At 40.0% G+C, this 20,866-nt stretch overlaps 2 protein-coding genes across 3 annotated transcripts in view; one reads left to right on the forward strand and one right to left on the reverse strand.

Moving 5' to 3' along the window:
- The first annotated feature begins 601 nt into the window (after positions 1–601).
- On the forward strand, positions 602–1,703 carry MED18 (mediator complex subunit 18). The gene is made up of 2 exons (XM_055790600.1): positions 602–761; positions 1,003–1,703. The coding sequence occupies exons 1-2, from the start codon at positions 689–691 to the stop codon at positions 1,554–1,556; spliced, it is 627 nt and encodes a 208-aa protein (XP_055646575.1). The 5' UTR covers positions 602–688; the 3' UTR covers positions 1,557–1,703.
- Positions 1,704–7,001: 5,298 nt separating this feature from the next.
- Positions 7,002–20,866, reverse strand: part of CERT1 (ceramide transporter 1) — an 81,032-nt gene continuing 67,167 nt past the window's right edge. Inside the window, exons 11-18 of one of the 2 annotated variants that reach the window (XM_055790598.1) lie at positions 20,446–20,523; positions 16,316–16,411; positions 15,510–15,642; positions 15,320–15,390; positions 13,889–14,017; positions 12,972–13,101; positions 11,529–11,665; positions 7,002–10,709 (exon numbers count right to left, since the gene is read on the reverse strand). In XM_055790598.1, the coding sequence (XP_055646573.1) occupies positions 11,538–11,665; positions 12,972–13,101; positions 13,889–14,017; positions 15,320–15,390; positions 15,510–15,642; positions 16,316–16,411; positions 20,446–20,523 (765 nt within the window). In that variant the 3' untranslated portion in view covers positions 7,002–10,709; positions 11,529–11,537. The remainder of the gene's footprint in view (positions 10,710–11,528; positions 11,666–12,971; positions 13,102–13,888; positions 14,018–15,319; positions 15,391–15,509; positions 15,643–16,315; positions 16,412–20,445; positions 20,524–20,866) is intronic. The other variant, XM_055790599.1, reaches the window with a different exon arrangement.

Genomic DNA, 20,866 nt, shown 5'->3' on the forward strand with positions numbered 1-20,866 from the left:
ATGAAGTCCTGTTATAAAAACTGCTATTAAAAAAACCACAATATAACTCTAGTTTTGGGATCGGCAGGACAAATTTAAACGATATATACGGGGCATTTCTGCCACTTCTTGAAAACGGAGGCTTCTCTGTCTAGAAACGGTGCAAAACGCCGCGTCCCGAGGAGAGGCCGACGGGCGGGGCCGGGCCACCGCTCCCTTTCGCGCCGGTAACTGTTCGTTCTGCCTTGGGCGGCCCCGACGGCCCCCGCCCTGCTGCCGCGCCCTCCCGCGGGCCGGCGCCCTCAGCCGCGCTCGCACCGGCGCCGCTCCGAGAAGGGCCGCAGGCGGTTTCCCGCGTCCACCTTCCGCTGCGCAGGCAGCCTGAGGGGCGGCGCGGCGCTGCGGCTCCCACTGACGAGGGGTCGGCCCCCGCCGCCCGGGCAGGCCGCCCCCCACCCACGGCTGGGCTGAAGCAGCGGTGACACCGCCCGGCCGGTCCCGTCCGCCGTCCCCGAGGTCCCCGCGGTAAGAGGAGGCGCCTCCATGGTGCGGACCGCGCATCCCGCCCGCCCCCGCCCCGCCGTCCGTCGCCAGCCCGCGCGAACCGCCAAGCCGTGAGGTGGCGCTGCCGCCCCGGCCGCCCCATCGCCCCTCCCTCCGCCGCCTGCCCCGGGCGCGGCAGTCGGGTCGGCACGGCGCGGCCTGCACCATGGAGGCGCCCCCCGTCACCATGATGCCCATCACGGGCGGCACCATCAACATGATGGAGTACCTGCTCCAAGGTAAGCGGCGGCCCGGCCGGCCGGCAGCTCCCGTCCGCCGCTCCGCAGAGCGCCCGGCGGCCGCGGGCCTGCCTGCCGCCGCCGCCTCGGCCGGGGGGCAGCCTCGGGAGCTGGGTCTGAGGGGGGGCGCGGGGGGGAGGCGGCGCGGGCGGGCGGGGTTGCGGCGGCCTGCGCTGCGGGGAAGGCTCCACGCGGGCGGGCGGGGAGCGGGTGACGGAGCTGCTGCCACTGCCCGCTGCAGGGAGCATCCTGGACCAGAGCCTGGAGAGCCTGCTGCACCGCCTGCGCGGCCTGTGCGACAACATGGAGCCGGAGACCTTTCTGGACCACGAGATGGTGTTCCTGCTGAAGGGGCAGCAGGCCAGCCCCTTCGTGCTGCGGGCGAGGCGGGCCATGGACAAAAGCGGGATGCCCTGGCACCTGCGCTACCTGGGCCAGCCAGAAATAGGTGACAAGAATCGCCACGCGCTGGTGCGCAACTGTGTAGACATTGCTACTTCGGACAACCTGACAGACTTCCTGGTGGAGATGGGCTTCCGCATGGACCATGAGTTCATGGCCAAAGGGCACGTGTTCCGCAAGGGCATCATGAAGATCATGGTGTACAAGATCTTCCGCATCCTAATGCCAGGGAACACGGAGAGCATTGAGCCACTCTCCCTCTCCTACCTGGTGGAGCTAAACGTGGTAGCGCCAGCAGGACAGGACATTGTTTCTGATGACATGAGGAACTTTGCTGAGCAACTGAAGCCTCTCGTGCACCTGGAAAAAATTGACCCCAAAAGGCTTATGTGATTAAAAAGCTGGGAAGGCATTGGTTTTATTAAGTGTTCCTAAAGAGGGAACACTCTAGGAAAAAAAAACTAACTAATTTTTCTAGAAAGCCTCCTGAGGGCAAATTAAAGTAGGAAGAAGGGGATAAAGGACTGTGTATCAGTTTTATCAGTTGCAATTACAGAGTGCTTTTTTCCTTCACTTGTGGATGTGAACAAAAGGGAGATGCATAAATACCATTCAAAACATCAGTAAATGCTCACAATGGTCATTTTCCTTCTCCTGTTGGGGAGATACACATTAGAAAGCATATTACCTAACAATCCAAAACCATCAGACACTGGAATTCATCCTTCTGTGTACCCACATCCTGGTGCTGCTTGCCTTTTTTTTTTTAAAGCACAATTCATGTATCCTACCTAGTCATCCAAATTTTTTCCTTTGTATTAACTTTATAAAATTGATTATCCTTTAATGCAGGAGGTGTTGTTTAATACAGGCATAAACCCAGGAACTGCACCAGAACGTCTACACATTTACAGCAGAATAGTAAAGCAGTTGCATGTTACAGAACAGCTAGGGCTTAAGATACTTCAGAACGAAACAGTGTCTGATAGAACCAAAGCTGGAGTTGGCAAACCATTCAGCAACATTAGAACTGCAAAAGCCTTCAAAGCTTTTAACGCTGTTCCATCTTTTTCACTTACATTGGGTATGGCAGTCAGGTCATGAGAAAGCAGTGAATTACATGGGTTTGACTTCTCACGCCTGACAGCAGTATTGAAAATCGGCACAGATTTGTTTGGCACCTGTCTTGATTAGTAGGATGGTTAGTTACCCTCTCTGTATTTCAGTGATAATTGAATTGGTTTTGAGTTTTCAAATACAGTTCAAACAAAATAAGGTTGAGAAAAACAACAAAGCAGCTTATTTAAATTTCTCGCAGACCACAACTATTTTACCCATTACTAAAACCTACCAAACCCCTGTCAGAGACATTGCCACCCTTTAGCACCACACAACTCTAGATGAGAACTAAGGGCCAAGACCACTCCCACAAAAAACTTCAAAAAAAGCCTTTTATGTTAACAGCTCCATTTTCAAGGCAGAGCTTGCAAGAGATAAGCCATGACAAGTGGCTTAGTGCTGCCGGAGTGCAGTGTCTCAAGTGTTCCACTGATGCAGGCTCTGCATAGGGGGTGTGGGGACAACAGAGTACTTAACAGTGTTCTCCAGCCAGTGTTTTATGTTGGATGCATCACAATGATTTCCAAGAGGTACAAGGGTGACTGCCCATTGTCTAGATTGGAAACATTTTCTGGAGGCTTATGGACACACCTACAATTCTTTTCATACTCGGGCATGACTTGCCCTCATCAGACAGCACACTACCCTGGTCCTCTGAGTCTGGAATTTATTAGTATGCTGTCACAGGGCATAACTTCCTGGGGCCAGGGGCGATGAGCAGGGCCCAAAGCTCTGCCTGTACCTGAGAGCTGAGTGTGCTGAGTTGCTCTGTGATTCAGTTGCAGTCCCACCCCTGCAGGTGGGAATCCTTAGGGCTGTTGTCATATCCTGCCACTGCAAGACTGGACACTTGCCACAGAATTCCACAATCCATGACTTGTTTCTTGTGACACAAAATTTAGAGAGAAGTCCAATGGATCAGAAAAGTTGAACGTTGCATGCCAGCTTTTCCAAGCAGTAGGTACTTTCAGGTACCTTGAACATACAGAAAACACTTAAGCACATAGGTCCTTCCCACTGCATCTGAAAGGAACTCACAAGGTAATTTACCTTCCAAGTTTCTTTCTAAGTGGAGGGGCAAACAAATCACAGAACATTGATACTAGTATAGCGGTGATAAGACAGGAAAATCCCACATGGGATTTCAGGCACACCAGCTCAAACACAATGAGACTTCAGAAGACAGTATGTCTGACTATTGCTTCATTGAAGTTATCAAAAATAAAAATGACCACTTGAAATAGTTCTTTTCACAGAGGATTAGTTTAAACCTTCAAAATTGCAGCAGCCCACATTACCAGCCTTCCTAAGTCTAGCTGTAGTCTATGCATAGATGAGACAGGTGTGCAAGTGTCACGACGGAGGGAAGGCACAGTCACTCAATATGAGTGATCAGCAGGCTTCGTTTATTGTGCCTTACAGTCACCTTTTATGCCTTGTTATAATTAGCTCATACATATGACAAAAGTTAAGCTCATTATTGGTTAGTTGCCTAAATACCAAGCCCGCCCCTACTTTCTCTTCTGTAGTTACCTGTTCCCACCTGCAACATTCTTTTCCCACCGAAATCTTCCTGTTACTGTGTAACAAGGACAGCCAAAGACAGTGTATTTTGCTTTACTTCAGATAAGCTGAGAGCGATGTGCATTTTTGTCCAGCCAGCTGGACTAGGTCTATGTGAACTTTTTCAGCTAGCCAGTTATCCACAATTCCCCTGTTTTTATTTTGGGCGACATAGGCTTGGTTGACCATTTTCAATAACAGAGTTTTAACACAGGAAAATACACAGCCAACTTATAAAATCTCAGTTCAGAAGTATAATTCCTGAAATACTTGAAAAATAAAGTTAGCTTGAAGATTTAATTTAGATGCTCTTTCTGTTCCAGTGATATAAAAAGTTTAAAAAATTCAAAGGTAATTTTAAAGTTCTGAACATGGACTAATGCAAGCTCAAAACCCAAAAAGAAACCAAACTGATGTTTGACTAGGAATATTTGCAAATATTTTAGTGGAAAATCCCTGACCATTAACAATTTTCTGTCCAAATAACAACTGCCCTTATGCAACCAACCAGTCCATACATTTTCTGAAGAATACCTCATTGATATCAAAGAATTAACAAAGGGGGAAATTAGTTCTAAGCTATATACATTCATAAGTGGATTTTTCAATAGTTACATACAGATTTACACACTAAGCCATAATGGCTTGTGGGTGATACACACAAGAAGAGTACGTTGCTTATCTGTCTGAATGTCTATGCTAAATTTGACAGCTATGCCACAAGCCAAGCCTACATGGGTGCTGTGTGTTATGCACGCTCCTTAACAAACGGAAGTATAATAGACAAATTCCCAAGATCTAGTCCCCAACCTAATTATATTATTTTGTAGCCAATTAAGGAAAATAACACAAATGTGCATATCTACATGTGCACACACCTTTTAGTTCAGAACCGATCTGTGATAAAAGGCCTTAGCCTTATGGCATCATCGAATCTTAACGAGTACAGTAATTAAAAATGCAGTCTTAATGTAAGTGCGATTTACGCTGACATTCCCTCACATGCTACACGTATTTCTCACTCAACTGCCTCAAGTTAAAATAGTAGTATTTGTTAATATGTATTAAAAAATCATTAATTCTCTACAATAGCAGTTGACTTCCATAACACTATGTAAGCAAAAGAGGCTTAAGATGGGTTTTCTGAATACTAACAATTTATTTTAGACTGTCTAAACTCGGGTCTTGAAAGATTTCACTCTGCCAGACATAGAAACACTGTTGCACTCCAGTTGTGATATCCCTTTTCCCAAGTTGTCACATGCACATCCCGCTCAAGCAACATTATTGTCAAAGTTTCTCTCTGCTACATAAAAGCATATTGCACTTGCAGGCATAAAAGACAGCACCCTTACTTAGATTATTACCTTATTACCTCATAACTCTTAGTATACCTTGTATCTCTGATTTCATCACTTCAAAAATTCACCAGGAGCAGATAAAACCACAGCATCAGACTAAACTACACCTTAACTGCTGATTCAAATAAAGGCATTCTCTTCCAGACATGCCTAATGCTTACAAATAATTTTGGCTGGTTTTGATCAAAAAACTATTATTACAGTAATGATCAAAAATAATAATCCCGTTTGCAAAATGCCTTTAAGCCAGCCTCCTAGTCCCAACCAATTTCCACATTCAGAATACAGCGTAAATACAGAATACAGAATAAATGATCTCCATCGAGGCAAAAAGGCTTCTTTTTAAACACAGAGATGTTTGCTAGTTCAAAGCAGAAACCCATTTCTTCTAGGTGACATCTGAAGCACTTTTTGTTTGTTTGTTTGTTTGTTTGTTCGTTTGTCTGTTTGTTTGTTTGTTTTTGGTGGGTTTGTAATCAAGTCCGTATTTTTCCTTGAGAAGCTTAAGCTGTTCCTCTTGTTTCAGGAGTGTTTCCAACTCTGATGTGTCGACTAGCTCCGTATTTCCCAAAAATATCACACATTTCCTCTGCTGTGATTTTATACGGCAGGTTCCGAATATAAAGGACCCGATTGACCTCTGGGGGCAGCCAGATGTTAGCTCGCTTGGCCGCTTGCATCGCCATGGCGCCGATCGGAGGGGGGGGGTGGGGTGCCGCCTCGGAGAGAAACCGCGGCCGGGAAGGGGCCTGCCGGGCTGCGCGCCGCCGCTCGCCGCTGCCGCGGGGACCCGGACGCTGTCCCATACGCTAATAACCCGGGTAATTCCTTTTTACAATCTATGTCCCGAACGCTCCGCTTTTCTAAAAAGCGTATGAGCGAATCGTACGTCGCTTGTCCCTCCATGCCTTCGTCATCGCCGTTGCAGCCTTTGCGAGACTTCGGCGACGCGTGGCCGGCGGGACCCTCTGTAGGTGCCCCCGGGCGCGGGGACTGTGCCCTTCCGCCTCCTGCGCTGCTTTCAGCACCGGTACCCGAATCTCCGTCGAACCGTGGCTCGCAGGTTCAGCCCTCTCTAGGGTCCCTGTTCGGGCGCCATTTGTCGCGACGGAGGGAAGACACAGTCACTCAATATGAGTGATCAGCAGGCTTCGTTTATTGTGCCTTACAGTCACCTTTTATGCCTTGTTATAATTAGCTCATACATATGACAAAAGTTAAGCTCATTATTGGTTAGTTGCCTAAATACCAAGCCCGCCCCTACTTTCTCTTCTGCAGTTTTCTGTTCCCACCTGCATCATTCTTTTCCCACCGAAATCTTCCTGTTACTGTGTAACAAGGACAGCCAAAGACAGTGTATTTTGCTTTACTTCAGATAAGCTGAGAGCGATGTGCATTTTTGTCCAGCCAGCTGGACTAGGTCTATGTGACCCCTTTTCAGCTAGCCAGTTATCCACATGCAAGGAAAAAAGCTTACTGCATCTGTGGTTAGAGCTGAATTAAAATGGATACTTTGAGCATTAGTGGCCTGAAAGTGTATCCTCTTCCTTCACCTAACGAAATACACTTCTCTCCTACTATGAAACTTGGCTTTTATAGGTGGAGACTAAAGATAAGAATAGTGATACCATTCATAATACACACTGGCAAATTACGTGGCATAACTCTAACTACTTACCCTTCACTGCATCTAGGGTCACATTACACTGTAGTTACACAGACAGCTACAGAAGAGCAAAATCTCTCCTTACTGGAAAATATGTATTTTTTTAAAATTACACACATAACTTATGGGTCAAGCATGTGACTATTTTTATTTTATTTTGGGGGATTTCTTTGTGCCAGCTAAAATAGCTGAATTCTTCCAGGGCAAGTCTTGGCTCAGGATTATGTTACTTGATGCAATACATTACCAGAGGCCCGGTGCAACTAAGCTTTTGGTAAGTCTTCTTTTTGCGCAAGTGATGCCTCCATGTTATTTCAAATTGTTCCTCTAGTCTTGCATACTTGTAAGGTTTCTACAGCTTTATTCATTACTACACAAAAAATAGAAATCCCTCCATAACAAATAAAGGTAGGATTGTTGTTGATACCTTAGGCACCAGCTATTTCAGCTATTAAAAAAAAGCTTCCTCTACAGAAGCTCATCTCTGTTTTTAAAAATTCTTCGTATTTCAGGAAAAGCCACATGTTTATCCTCTGGCACTCCTCAGTCTTGGACCTCTCTTCACACAGAAACTTCGATGATGACGTTCATTCTGTACAAATGAAGACAAGAGCTGAAATACTTTGTAAGTGCTCTATATTAAGACTATATTGTACAGGAATTTTTTTTTAACATGCCTCAAAATGTGGTTTTCTATATATAAACTAATGTGGCATTCAATTTTTCATCTCTGTAACCTCAGTGATAAAAGCAAACTGCTTTCCTGTTAAATGTTTTCCATACAGTATAATGCAGATTATAAACAACTTTTAGATCATGTGTGAAGTATAATGTTTTAAGTAAGTTTCTCTAAAGCACTGAAAGTTGATAGTAACTACAAACCAGGATTTTTCTTAATTTTTTTTAATACTTTCAACTTTTAAATACTGTTTTAGATTTGTGATTGTAACATGGAAGAACCAACTTCTTTCAATTTTTGAAACTTATCATTAGAATCATAAAGCTATTATAGAACAGTTACAGTCTACACAATCAAGGTACTCAAAAATATGACTCATGTTTTAAGTCTGTAGATGAACAGTGGCAATTCAAATACAGTGTTATCTGTACAATTTGACAAAAATACAGGTGGACAATCTGATTAAAGAGAATCTGCACAACTTCAGATAAGCTAGCTCAGCCCGATTAAATAAAAGGTAATTTTCCCCCCCCCCCAAAGTGCATCACATTTTTCACAGATAAATTTGTCAAAATAAGAATGTTCAGGTTCTCAGACAGGAGAACAATGACAGTCTCATCCTCTTTCCTAATACAAGTTCCATCAAGTCATTTCCTTCAGATCTAGTTTGGCAGCATCCAAATGGCTACAGATATTTAGAGAATGGTATCTAATGGAGATGACTGTTGCGTTCTCAGCCCTTCAGACTGGTTCAGCTTCTAAAGACATCCAGTCTAGAGTCAGGAGCTGCTTCTGCCAAGACCACCATAGCTGTATAAATACTACTGAGCCATTAACAGGAAAAAGTGAACTCAGAGCACACAGATACAGAGCAGTGACTGGAGTGATGGGCAAAAAGAGAGACAGGTCGAATGTCTTAAAACCATAATAGCAAGATCCCTTCCAGAAGAATCTAATGGCTAGTTACACACAGAGTAATCTGAGAGTCCTACAGAGAAGTGTCTTTTTTTTTCTTCATTTTTTTTTATAAAGAGGTCAATTAATACCCATTTCTGTATCTTGCAACTCCTTCCATATTCTTAAAGAAGCCTCTCAACATTGATGGGGCAGGGCTAGCTGTAGTGAAGTACCAGTGCCTTTATCTAAAAGTAAACACTATTCTTTACAAATGGTATCTGTAGTGTAATTTTATTTACAGAATAAATCACAAAAGTACGTCACATTTAGTGCAAATGCAACTAATGATATAAATTTATATACTGCTTTGTAAACTTTCCATACCTTCATAGAATAAAGCTATCCAATTATATTAATAAACTTGCCTGTGTTCCAACAGTTACCAGAAATGGCAAATAAGGAGTTAATTTCTTTCTATTTTGGATTTCATTTTTTTTTTTTTAAAGTTCCCATCAGTGGCTATGGCGGAATGTACCATTGCTTGGTTGATTGTAAAAAGATGAAGTACATTTGAGGTATAAGATTTTTTTTTTTTAACATCTCTATATAAAATGCTCACTGGTGATAGAGTAAACATGTACATATTTTCATCTTATTTGCCTTACTAGCATTACCATATAGGCACTTTTCTACATGTTTGAATTAACAGAGTAACTCTGTAATAAGGCATACTCCATGCACACCATTATAGAGAAAGGCAAATAAAAAGGGAAGAGTTATATGGAGCATGAAATCTGCATGCATGTATTATGCATGATTTCACCTCTACAGAGAAGATGAACAGACTGAAGTCTTTCAACACTGCGCAGATCACATTTAATCATTTACCAAATCTTCACTGAGTTACTATATTTATTTTCAGGCACCTACCATACTATATCAAATAAGACTTTCGGCTTTCTTTTGAAAAAGACATGTCTCAAACTTCTCTTGAGATAGCACAGGTTAGTCAAACACTGAGCAATCTCTGAAGGGTTTCCAGCTATGGGACATGGACAAAAGACCTCAAAGCCAGTACCAGTCTGCCACAGTCCTCTCCTAATGAGCATCTCCAGAATCAAAGGCAGGCAAATATCTGACATTCAAATCCTCACAGCAACTAAAGGGAACTTTTCCAATAAGGACTATGCATTTTTATAGCTCTGACAGGTTTTTGATCAAGAGGCAAGTAACTTTCTACATAAACCTCATATCATGGCTTTATCAAGATGAGGAAAACACATGCAGGATCTGAAAATAATGTACTCATCCTCATTCTAGACTGGGAATGTTGCCTTATGTAGTTCATATTACTTCAATAATTACTATAGTGTACCTTCTCACAGTTTTGGGAAAGCCCTGGATATCATGCAAGAAAGCAGTCCACATACAGCATGGACAGATGACTTCTAGCTTTCAGGAGTCTCTTGCCCTCTCATACAGAACCTTCCTAGGTATTTCTGGATCATGTTTAATAACAAAAATTCTGTAGCACATATTACAGAACTAAAAAATACAATAGAAATATAGATATATCTGGAAAAAATAAAGCTTTTCACACTCTTACTCCTTCAGAACTAGAGATCGTCATAGGAGTAAGACAATAGAAAAGGCAAAGTCGTAAGGATATTGACAGCCCTCAGGTATTAAGTGACATTTTATGTAACAAGATGATTCATTATAGAAACCAGCAGCAGTGAACTGTGATTATACAAAGCAAAACAAAACCTACCAATAAGTCACCTGGGCTTTACTGAAGTCCCTCCCCTCATCCTCCCCAAAATACCACTAGATTTTTGTGCATATAAAGCACATACAGTATGCTATATGTGCATTTGTCTTTTGTGCTTTTTAGACATGCACAAGAACTGCGCGAATATCTTAGGAAGGCTGACTGAAATTCTGCAACTTGTTTAAAATTAAAGCAGTAACTCACGTTGCTGATTCAAAGTTGTACATGTTCTTTTAAAGCAAGCAAATAAAAATAGAGCCATATACATGTTATCAATACATGTATTTATAATTACACACTGATTCAGCAAGAAAAGTTAGCAGGAGAGAGCTAGTGTTAAATATTCAGCCCCACGGTGTTGCAACACTTCAGTATAGAAAGCCTAGAACTTGGGCCATAGAGAGACTGTAGATCCTTTGTTCCAGCATGGAGTGCTCTATGCATGGTCACTTCTCCAACGTGGAATGCTCACCCAGTCTTGTTTGGATTGCTGCAGGTAAGCAAAGACAAAAATACAGCACTGAAAAGTTTGAACACTAAGAGGAAAACAAGAACTTGTTGAACACCTTAAATACTATCAGCACTGCTATGGTCACAAATGAACTGTTTGCTCGTGACAGCCATGTTTTTAATGGTTCACCTACACTAGGTCTCCAACAACATACAGTGAAAAATGTGAATCGTTGCAGGGCTACCTGTTACAGAGGGATCAAATAAGTAAGACTTTTGGAGTCTGACATAATAAACAGAATCCAAAAATAGAGGTAGCTTATCTCATGCCTAGAAGCAGCAATTAAAAACTTACTTTCAGATCATGCTGTAATACTAGAATTACCACATGGAATTTGATGGTTTGATACCAGTTACACATAATGAAGTACGCAGCAAGAGTCCACACTAACAAGAATTAGAAAAGAATACTTTGACCATCAAAATATTCTATCAAATATGCAATTATAAGAATTTAAGATATTAAAACATCACAGGGCTCCAGAGAGACTTCACTCTGTTCTTTTCAGAACAAGTGTAAAATGCCTGTGGTAGCTGAGAAAGAACAGTATCTATTCATACTTCTTCATAAATTAAGACGTGTGCAAAAACGTATAAGATAAACTAATAAAGTCTACAAAACTTAATACTTGGTAACTTGTGGAGCCCTTATTTTTCATCCTAGTAATACACAGGAATTAATGAATGTTTTAAACTAAGCACCAAATTTATGCCAATCATAAAACATTTCTAGATGGAATACTTCTGTTTGACCTTAAATTTACACAAGTGAATGAAGAACGAAAAAATTAATGTATACCTGCTAATACTAGAATAAAATAGGCTTTCCTGCTGTTTTCTCTTGCACGTATGATGTAAAACGCTTCAAGAATTTTGGGTATTCTCGTTTTGCCACTGCCCGTAACACTGATGCTGGTGCCCATCCTCCTGGGTTCACTAGAAGTAGACAGGAAGACAGACACTGAAATACAGCAAATCCACTAAAGGCTAGAAAAGAAAATTCAAGTTCGTTATTCCCGCAACTCTTTCTGAATTAAGAGGGAAGAATAACGATCACCAAATATTTATATGCCCTTACAGCTTAAGCTTAGTCCAATTCTATGATGCCACTATTTAAAAAACATTAAACAAGAGTGTTGTGAGTCTTTGGGGAATACCAAATGGATGATGATATTCTTTAAGTACTTCCAAGAAACAACAGAAAACCGAGACTTCAGTCACTTCTTATTTCAAAGAAAAGAGAAGCCAAACGTAACTTTCCAGTAACTGCTGCATTTGTCTGCGGAATTGCTACATGGCTGCTGTCTTACAAACTATTTTTTAAAGCACTTAAGATTCAAATGAATTCTGAACTATGCTTCAAGTCACAGGGGAAGTATTTTGCTGAAAAAGCTGTCACTTCACATATAGTCATAGTTCAGAATTTATCAATGAAAATGTGTTTAAGTAACCGGGAAACTTCTAAAAAGGAAACAAAGCAGCTTACCCCATAATTTAGTTATTTATTTAGTATTATTTATACAGGATTTAACACAGATCATATCACTCATATGGCAAGGATTTAGGGAACTAATTTTTCAGACTTTGACTCTCAGTAAGCCATGTAATAGGTGGTTAAAAGTAATAAGCAGGTGAACTACTCAAAGTGTTTCGTAGCTGCAGGAGAGGAGCTATTAAGTATGTAGCTCATACTACAATACACTGCTAAATACTGGGCCAGTGACAAAACAGTTTGGCTTTAGTAACTTTTCAGTCAATATTAAAGATACTATCAGTTAAAAAGGCTAGATTATACAGCTTGCAAACATCCTCATATTTGCTCTTCCCTAACACTGAGGGTACAAACTGTATCTTCACTGTCAGCAGCTTTTCAGCCTAACAAGATGAATTGGGGGGAAAAAATTACAGCAATACATGAAAAAGACATACTATTACTGAAGCTAAAAGCTATGCCAAGTCATCCCAGTTGCAGACAGTTCTGCCCACCCTCCTCCACCCCAAGGGTCTGTACTTAGGACTGAGCTACACACCATTTCCGTTTATTCCTCCCAGCATGCCACAGAATGAATGAATCCATTCTCTAATTCATGTAGCACATTAATTCAAGTATTTTTGAACATGAAGACTGAAAGTGTGACGCTATATGTAAATGTAACAGAAAAGTACACAAAGCTTTTTTTGCCAGTATTCAGCTCCCCAGAATTAGCTTACATCACAAATGTCATATTGAAAAATTACTTACCATTAGCTACATACGTAATCTTGCATAGGATGTTGTCCCTGCTTATTTCCTTGTTCCCCTCTGGTGGGCTTACTAACGTCTGACAAATCATAGCTATATTTATTTTGGCACGGACACAGCGATTGTTCAGCTGCCAAAAAAATTAAACATTTGTAAGTCTCTAAATTTGTTCCAGCATACTTAGCTGCTAACATTTCAATCTGCTATGAAGTCCAGGACACCTCGGAAGCTGTGTTTCTGAGAGTGTGCATTCTAGCACTACATGGATGTAACAAGTGTGTGAAATGAAAGGTACATGGTGAACTGGGAAAGGGTTGAACTCAAATGCCTGAATCTCAGGTTACTGCTTGCTTAATAGGTATTACAAGTGAATTACTTCAATTACTGTGACAAATGAGTAGAGAAACATTTAAAGATTAATGAATCAGCATTTACAAATACCAGTTAAGTCACTTTTCCCTGGTAAGCTGGCTATGGCATAGCAATCAGCACAGAAATACTCCACAGAAAATAACTCACTGCTACTACCTGACAGAAGCAAGGCAGAACTGCAAGATGGAGGTTTAACAGATTCCACACCTACAGTTATACAAACCTACTCCTGTATCTGACAATATGTAAGAGTTATTGATTTGATTCCACATGAAATCAGCTCAATTCTTTAAGATGTTCACAAATCTCCAGAAATTTTGCTTGTATTCTACTGCAACACCTTAGGTCTGCCAACTGCTGAGGTAAGGCAAGAACGCTTTTGGCTCAGAATGCTCTCATCAGGTCACTGCATCACCTAGTTTAAATAAACTAGGTTTTTGCACAGCCTCCTCAACTCCCACACATTAGTATTGCACACGCATTATCATGTAATGGAAAAATATTACCTTAAAAGCAGAACTTGACAGAATGAAAATAACACTTACAGGAGCACTGTCATGTTCCACTGAGAAATTGCACACAATCCATGTTTCAGGATCATTTTCACTGAATGCTGGTATCTTTCTGATGGCAGACAAATATAGCACATCCCTTTGAGAAGCTGGCCACACCCTCTGCAGAGAAACAGCTGAATATAAACTCTCCCAGTTTTGCAAATTAAATACTTACTATCTTTAAAAGCAAAACACAAGCAAGGCAAACCAGGTTAATCACATTATTTAAGTAAAGTTTCTTCAAGTTAGTTATTTCATTTTCAAAACTGAAACAGAATATAGCTGTTGTACAGATGAGTATCAGGTTATATGGCCATGCTTAATTTTTAAAAATTTAAGGCAAAAATTTAAGGCCTTTGAAACACAGAAAGCCAAGCTGCAATGACTTTTTCAGCAGACAAACAGGAAGAGGCAGTTCCCCTCCTGTTCCCTCAACCTGAGGTTTACTTTTTAGTTAATACTTGTAAGACACAAACTGAACTAGTATTTAAGTATAAAGTAGATGCATCCACAGTTACTTAAGTCTTCAGAGAGAGGTGGAGAAACATATTTAAGACATGTATTATTTCAAAAAGCTACTACTTCAGTAAGATAGATTTGGTAAACTGGTATTATCTAAGAGAGTTTCAGAAGCAAAATGTCTGACAAAATAAGAAAATATAGAAGAGCCATTTTCCTGACACTCAATAGGGTTAAAAAGTCTAGCCGTTACTATAACACTATACACTTCACACAACTGTCTACTTAAAATCACGAGTCCTCTTACAATACAGAAGTTTAAGGTAACTGCATTACTGACAAAATTGTCAAAGAAAACTATGTGGTTTAATATTTGAGTATACTAATACGTGGAATCATGCAAGATTAAAGATGAATCTGTACACTTCATTCCCAATTTTTTTGAGCCTTTAAGCTACAGTTGTGGAGTTATAATACAAAGGAACTTTTTAGTAAATTTACACTAGAACTGGCTGCGGGAGGAAGAACATAATGAAATTACAAGAACAAATGTTGAACCAGCAATTATACCACCTCATAATGCAAATATGCTTGTCAACAATAATTTGCATCATTTCATGAAAACATATGATACAGTGGTATAGGTTTCTTCCTTGTAGTCAAGTGTTGATTTACTGTTTCCGTTTGCTTTAGATGACTCTTGCCTTTCTGACAGTGATATATTTAAGAGATTAAAAGCAATTCTCATTTGTTATTACAAGCTCTATCAGGCACATGCACAACTGAATATGCTATCAAGACAAGTCTGAAAAATTGATGAAGTTGCAGTTTAATACAGAACTTGTTCTGAAACAGTTCTGAACAGTATTTTAAATTAAGACATGAAAGTATTCAGAATAAGATTAGAACACATATGCCCCAGACTGTCTCAGTAAGGTATGCATACGGCTGAAGTGTTATTACCTTATGTGTCTGGTAAATGATGATTGCGTTATCAGCTAAATTTTCCACAACATGGAAATTTTCAATTGTTGCTAAAAGAGGAGGAGGGGGGAAAAAAATAATCCATCAGTAACCAAGCAAGATGTTAGGTCATTGTTATAAACAATATCCTTGCTGATAAACGTGCAAAACTTAAGAACCCATTCCTTACTTTCCCAGTCATTACGAACATCGACATTCCAGAAGTAGTGGCAAACTTCATGCCCTGTCACCCCTTTAACAGCATGGGTTGCTTTCAAAGGATCTAGAACTATTCCGTTCTCTTCCACCTCTCGTCTGTATACCTATAGCCAAATATAAAGAAAGAAATGTAGAATAGAAATTGTCAGAACTGTTCATGTTTTAATTGTTTAAATTTCATCAGTTTTTTTTAAAAAACAACCACCTAGAAGACTAACACACAAACCATTTGCCGTGTCACGGTTCCTGGTAACTACCACTGCAGACATTCTTACACAGCAATTCACATAATACGTAAATACTAGTACTTTGACTCCCTACTCAAAAATTAAGCTACTTTATTTACCACTATGTACAAGGATCCATACAAGCACAGTAGAGCAGCCAACACAGTAACTTGCTACTCTTAACATGTTTGTACATTCAATTTACACATCATTTTGATACCATGTTTTAAGTAGGAGAAAATGAGAAAGTAATCTGCAAAGGCAAAGCTATTGCAAGAGTTAGACAGGATTTTGTATGAACAATTAAAAGCCACAGCTCTTTGTGGACTCCAGTCCTAACTTGAAAGAATGCCATTCTCAGAAGTTTTAACAGCATAACTTGCCGAGTAATACTATTCCCAGAGAATCATAGAATCATTTAGGTTGGAAAAAAACCCTTCAGATATCATGTCCAACCATAAATCTAACACTGCCAAGTCTGGCAGAGTGAAATTATCCATCTTCACAGCATATAATCTCACATCAATTACACAAAACCCCAAGCATTTACCTTCATTTCTCCTTCTTCTACCACTAGCTGCCAATTGGCATCTCCTCCTACATCTTGCAAGGAATACGTCATGTGGTTCTGTACCACCTCTTCCACCTTTAAAGAAGAAAAAAATAAATACACATTTTTAGCTCATTCATTTCATCTTCTTGGGCAGAGACTGTACACTATTGGAAGCCACAAGTCAATACTTCAGACCCTGTGCAGAAGCAGAATTTGGACAACAGAGCTTTCTATTACAGGTTAAGAACCAGCAGATACTTCTGGACTTTAGAAACAAAGCCCAAGACCTTGATTCAGCTTCCAGCTTTCTTTATGGGTATTTCCTATCCTTCCTTTTACCTGTAAAGTGTCAAAACTCACTATTTCTACTTAAGACAATTTTATTTCAGCATACAGGAACTTACTTCAGGTATCTCTAAATGCAATTCCAATGCACTGCAAGATACTCAGAGGAGCATTTAAAAATATGAACAAAGGTGGGGGGTGGGGAGGAAGACAAACTAAGAAAACAAGTGCATATCACAAGTTATATTGCAAGAACAGTGAAGGAAACAGTAATGAACAAAGCATGCTTATTCGGTTTCATTGGCATCTTTGCACAGCTAGAAAAAAAGACAGAAAAGCTTACATTAAGAAAATTTATGATGAATCAGACTACTATTATAAAATAATAATTTAAAAATTATTTAGCTAGGTAGAAATGTCCTTTTCTTAAAGGCCAAATATTGGACACATTTTTGTCAAGCTATGCGAATACCTCATTTTATTCCATATACCATGCATGTCCTGGGACAAAGAAATAGGATTTTTATTTTAAATCTATAATCTGTTTCTTTTGTGTCCCCCGCTACCCCCATCCCCCCTCCAAAATCCCACTCTCCCCCAAATAAAAAGAGAAGCAAAAATATAAAGTATTCATTGCTGTGTAATTTTTAAAAGTACTGGAACTATTTTAATAACTTTTTTTGCACCCAAAAGACAGGCGACCACAAAACTTGTCACAGCAAATAAGTCCATGTGATTGACACTATTTTCCCAAATCACTAGAAATACCATTTTTTTCAAATCAGACAGCACTACAAAGGTTAGTTAACTGACCAACACAAAGATTAGTCTAAGTGCACAATCACAAGATGAATAGCTTGAACCTGTACTGTGAGTGGTTTTGCACAACTTAACAAAAAAATAAAGCCTAGTGTGCCTATAAAAACATATAAAACCTATTTGAGCAAGTAGTACAAGTAGAAACCAAAATTAAGTCATATTTAATTATCTTTCTGATACAATACAGAATTGAAAGATGTTATTTACTTCTAACTTCAAGCACTAATTTTGTTTGTACTATGTACTCCATGGACAACACATTCAAAAACCAGGAAGAAAGGTAATTGAATCAATTAAAAAAAATCGTTGAAGTACATAAACTAGAATTTCCACGCAATGGATTTTATTTTTATTTTAACTATAGTCTTCTGTACAAAAGTTATCAGTCCAGTTTTTTGAGTTTTGTTTGGTTTTGTTGTTTGTTCTTGAGTTATAATGAACTAAAAACACCCACAAGATTTGTGTTCCTGCTTTTAAACAGGACATCTTTTCCTGCCAGTTACTAGCAGGTTTCCTGTAAAGGATTCTTCTATTTATTTTTTCCAGAGAAACAATGACAGTATAATCCAAAACAGGTAAGAATGTGGACTGTTTAGATATTTAATTACTAGCTGTAGGTCACACTTCTTTCAGAAATTAATCCTCAGTATGACCCCAATGTTTACCTGCAACACCTTCAGGTCTCTGTGTGTCTTCTCCCCTAGCTCTTAATCTATTAAGGACAAAGCTAGCTTTTGTATGTTTGTTTTGTCTTTTGCGGCTTTTTGCTTCATGCTAAATGCAGAGGAATGATGGGAGTAGCAAGGGAAGAAGAGAAGGTCGTATCAACAGGAGCGCAATGTCAGCTTTCTTACTTCTGCTTCACCAAGCAACTGCAGTACCTACAACTGCCTTGTGCATACATACTACCAGTCCAAACTATGTAATCTACACGTTGGCCGCTGTCTGTCAGCCTGCAGCTATTGCAGAGGCACACAGTCAAGACTCACAGGCTCCTCCCTACTGGACAGGCCTGCATTTACCTCTGGTTCCCTTGTAACCTGTATGCCAGGTGGCCTTGGCATGAACATTAAGTGGGAAGTTCTTCACTTCAAAGGCCCTTAGAACAGCTTAATGTTTTAAAATCTCAATGCTTTAAAAGTGATCTACAATTCAAAAAAGTAACTGCATTTTAAATGAAAGTGACCTGACCTCCCACTTAACTGGCAGAGACAAATCAATGCCTTTCTAGAGGCACACTGCAGAATTAGCTCCCATCAGAATATATTTTTATAATTCTCAATCTTAAAAACAAGGCTGCAAGTCTGTACTTAACCTTTTACTGATACGAAAATTCCCTTTGTATGAATGAAGTCTAGAAACAAGTCACATTTATTCAGAGTCAAGATATTTGCTTGCCTTTCTAAAAGCCAAATCTTCAGCCTGGGGACAGAGGCCAGCTTCATATTAATAACCATTCCAGAACAGGCTGCCACCAAAAGAAGGTGTGCTTATGTTTTCTTCATACTCTCAGTTGTCTTTCACCTGCTTTTTCAGTAGCAATGGAACTCCACAGTAGGTGGATTTATTTGTTGATCTGGCAAAAATTTGTTCTAGTGAAAATATCTGGGTGTGGTGGTGACACCAGTCCATTTGATCCTGATCCTTAACCTCAATCTGCATTATTGTGATAAGGATGCGGTCCATCTCAGATTTGTTTCTAAATGGTTAGATTTCAGCCTCACTAGTGCCCAGATACTCAGGTTTATCATACAAATGCACAAACGTTACCACAGGCATAAGAGAGGTGAAAATGAGGAGGCCTGCATATTTTAGCAGCTGTGAGTTTCCCTTGTATTGAACTGTCCATGTACCCAATAGCCTGACAGACAACTAGTTCCTATCTTTGGAGTCAAACGTGCTTCTTTATTACTTGATCTCCCCCCTCCTCCCAAACTAAAACTGAAAAACTAATTTGCTTACTGGAGTACCAGCAGATGAGCAAGCCTATCAGTATTGTGCAATTATGACCCACACGCTCTTTCCCTAGTGGTAAGTTCCAATTTCAGAAACTGACTGCAAGACCAAGTGTCAGGGTTTCAGTCCAATGAGCATACCCTTAAATATTAGGGTCCTGCTCAAAGCTGCTAGTAAGGTCTGCAGATGCTACAATTCCAGGCTCTGTTAATCAAAAGAAAATTCATTCCTTCTATTTGAAAAAGCAAGTTTTTTTCAGCATTAGTTAGTGATTTCAAAAAACCCTCTAAAATGACAGATGTCAGAAGGAAGCTCCATATTCACAATCACATACTGACCACAGCGGAAGGAAACTAATGGCATGAATGCCATGTCTGAACAACCTTTTTTGAGACTAAAGAGCGAACACATGAACTCACCTATCTAATTCTACTCTAAATGATGATCTTCAGAGTAAGCACCTAGAGTAATTTTGTATATTACTGGAATATGTCTATGACTACACTGACATATTCAGGATGTCGACTTGTTTTCTGAAGGATAAGCGAATATATTGAAATGCTCAGTAAAAATTCTCATACCCACAACCTTGTTTGCCAACAGACTTTATGACCTTACAGTAATAAAACTAGTGGCAGTGGTAAAAAAAATGGTAATACGTAAACCTTGATGTTTAGTATATTAATGTCATTACAAACAAAAGTTAAAGACAAAAATTAAACTTTGGATTTAAAAACTATTCAATCTCCAGCCCACACAGAACAGGTGTTACTCAACTTCTATAATAATCAGAAATGCAAGATTTTCAAATGGTAGGCATTTTTATTAAAGCTATGGAATTAAATCCAACAGTTTCACAAGATCTGGGCCTCTGCACAAGTGATATGCATGCAAGCTGAATGTAAAAAGACAACCATTTAGTACAGAAATAGAGAACTCCTTTGTTTATCTCAATGTACTAGTTTAAAGCAAGCAGTGATTTATGTAACAAAAAACCCAGGTTTCTAGAGAAGAGGATGAAATATAGCAGAGATATGCAACCCCCACTCTACACATTAATACAGTACCTGGGCGCTGAATCTGTGAACATCATCAGAGGCACTGACTAGATCAATGGAAGACATGGAGGAAGAGCGACTATAGGGCTACCAGAGACAGACAAAGAAAAAACCAAGTAATCAGAACAAAGGCACAACAGAGCATTCAGTACCAACTTACAAGCACAAGATAATGAAGAAAAGGAAAACAAAAGCACCATAAGCAGCAAGCACAGCAGCAAACGCTGATCTCATGCACCTATTCTGTATTATGCTCCCAGCGCAGCTCTGAGAGGAGCACAGTGTTTCTAGTAACACTAAAAAACAGTCAACTGATCCTGATACAAGTGACTGGATGTTTTTTTTTAATAAAATCAATTCAATGAATTTTGGTGAAGGTATCTTAAAAACACTGAGGGTCACAAATTGGGAGTTTTCCCTTACTAATTCT

This window comes from Falco peregrinus, chromosome Z (genome assembly GCF_023634155.1).
Source record: "Falco peregrinus isolate bFalPer1 chromosome Z, bFalPer1.pri, whole genome shotgun sequence".
Lineage (NCBI taxonomy): Eukaryota > Metazoa > Chordata > Aves > Falconiformes > Falconidae > Falco > Falco peregrinus.

Bases quoted from the DNA above. Each gene is read 5' to 3' on its own strand.
- MED18 (XM_055790600.1), top strand. From the start codon at position 689: ATGGAGGCGCCCCCCGTCACCATGATGCCCATCACGGGCGGCACCATC. The intron at 762-1,002 runs GTAAGCGGCGGC...TGCCCGCTGCAG, and splicing joins GATGGAGTACCTGCTCCAAG to GGAGCATCCTGGACCAGAGC.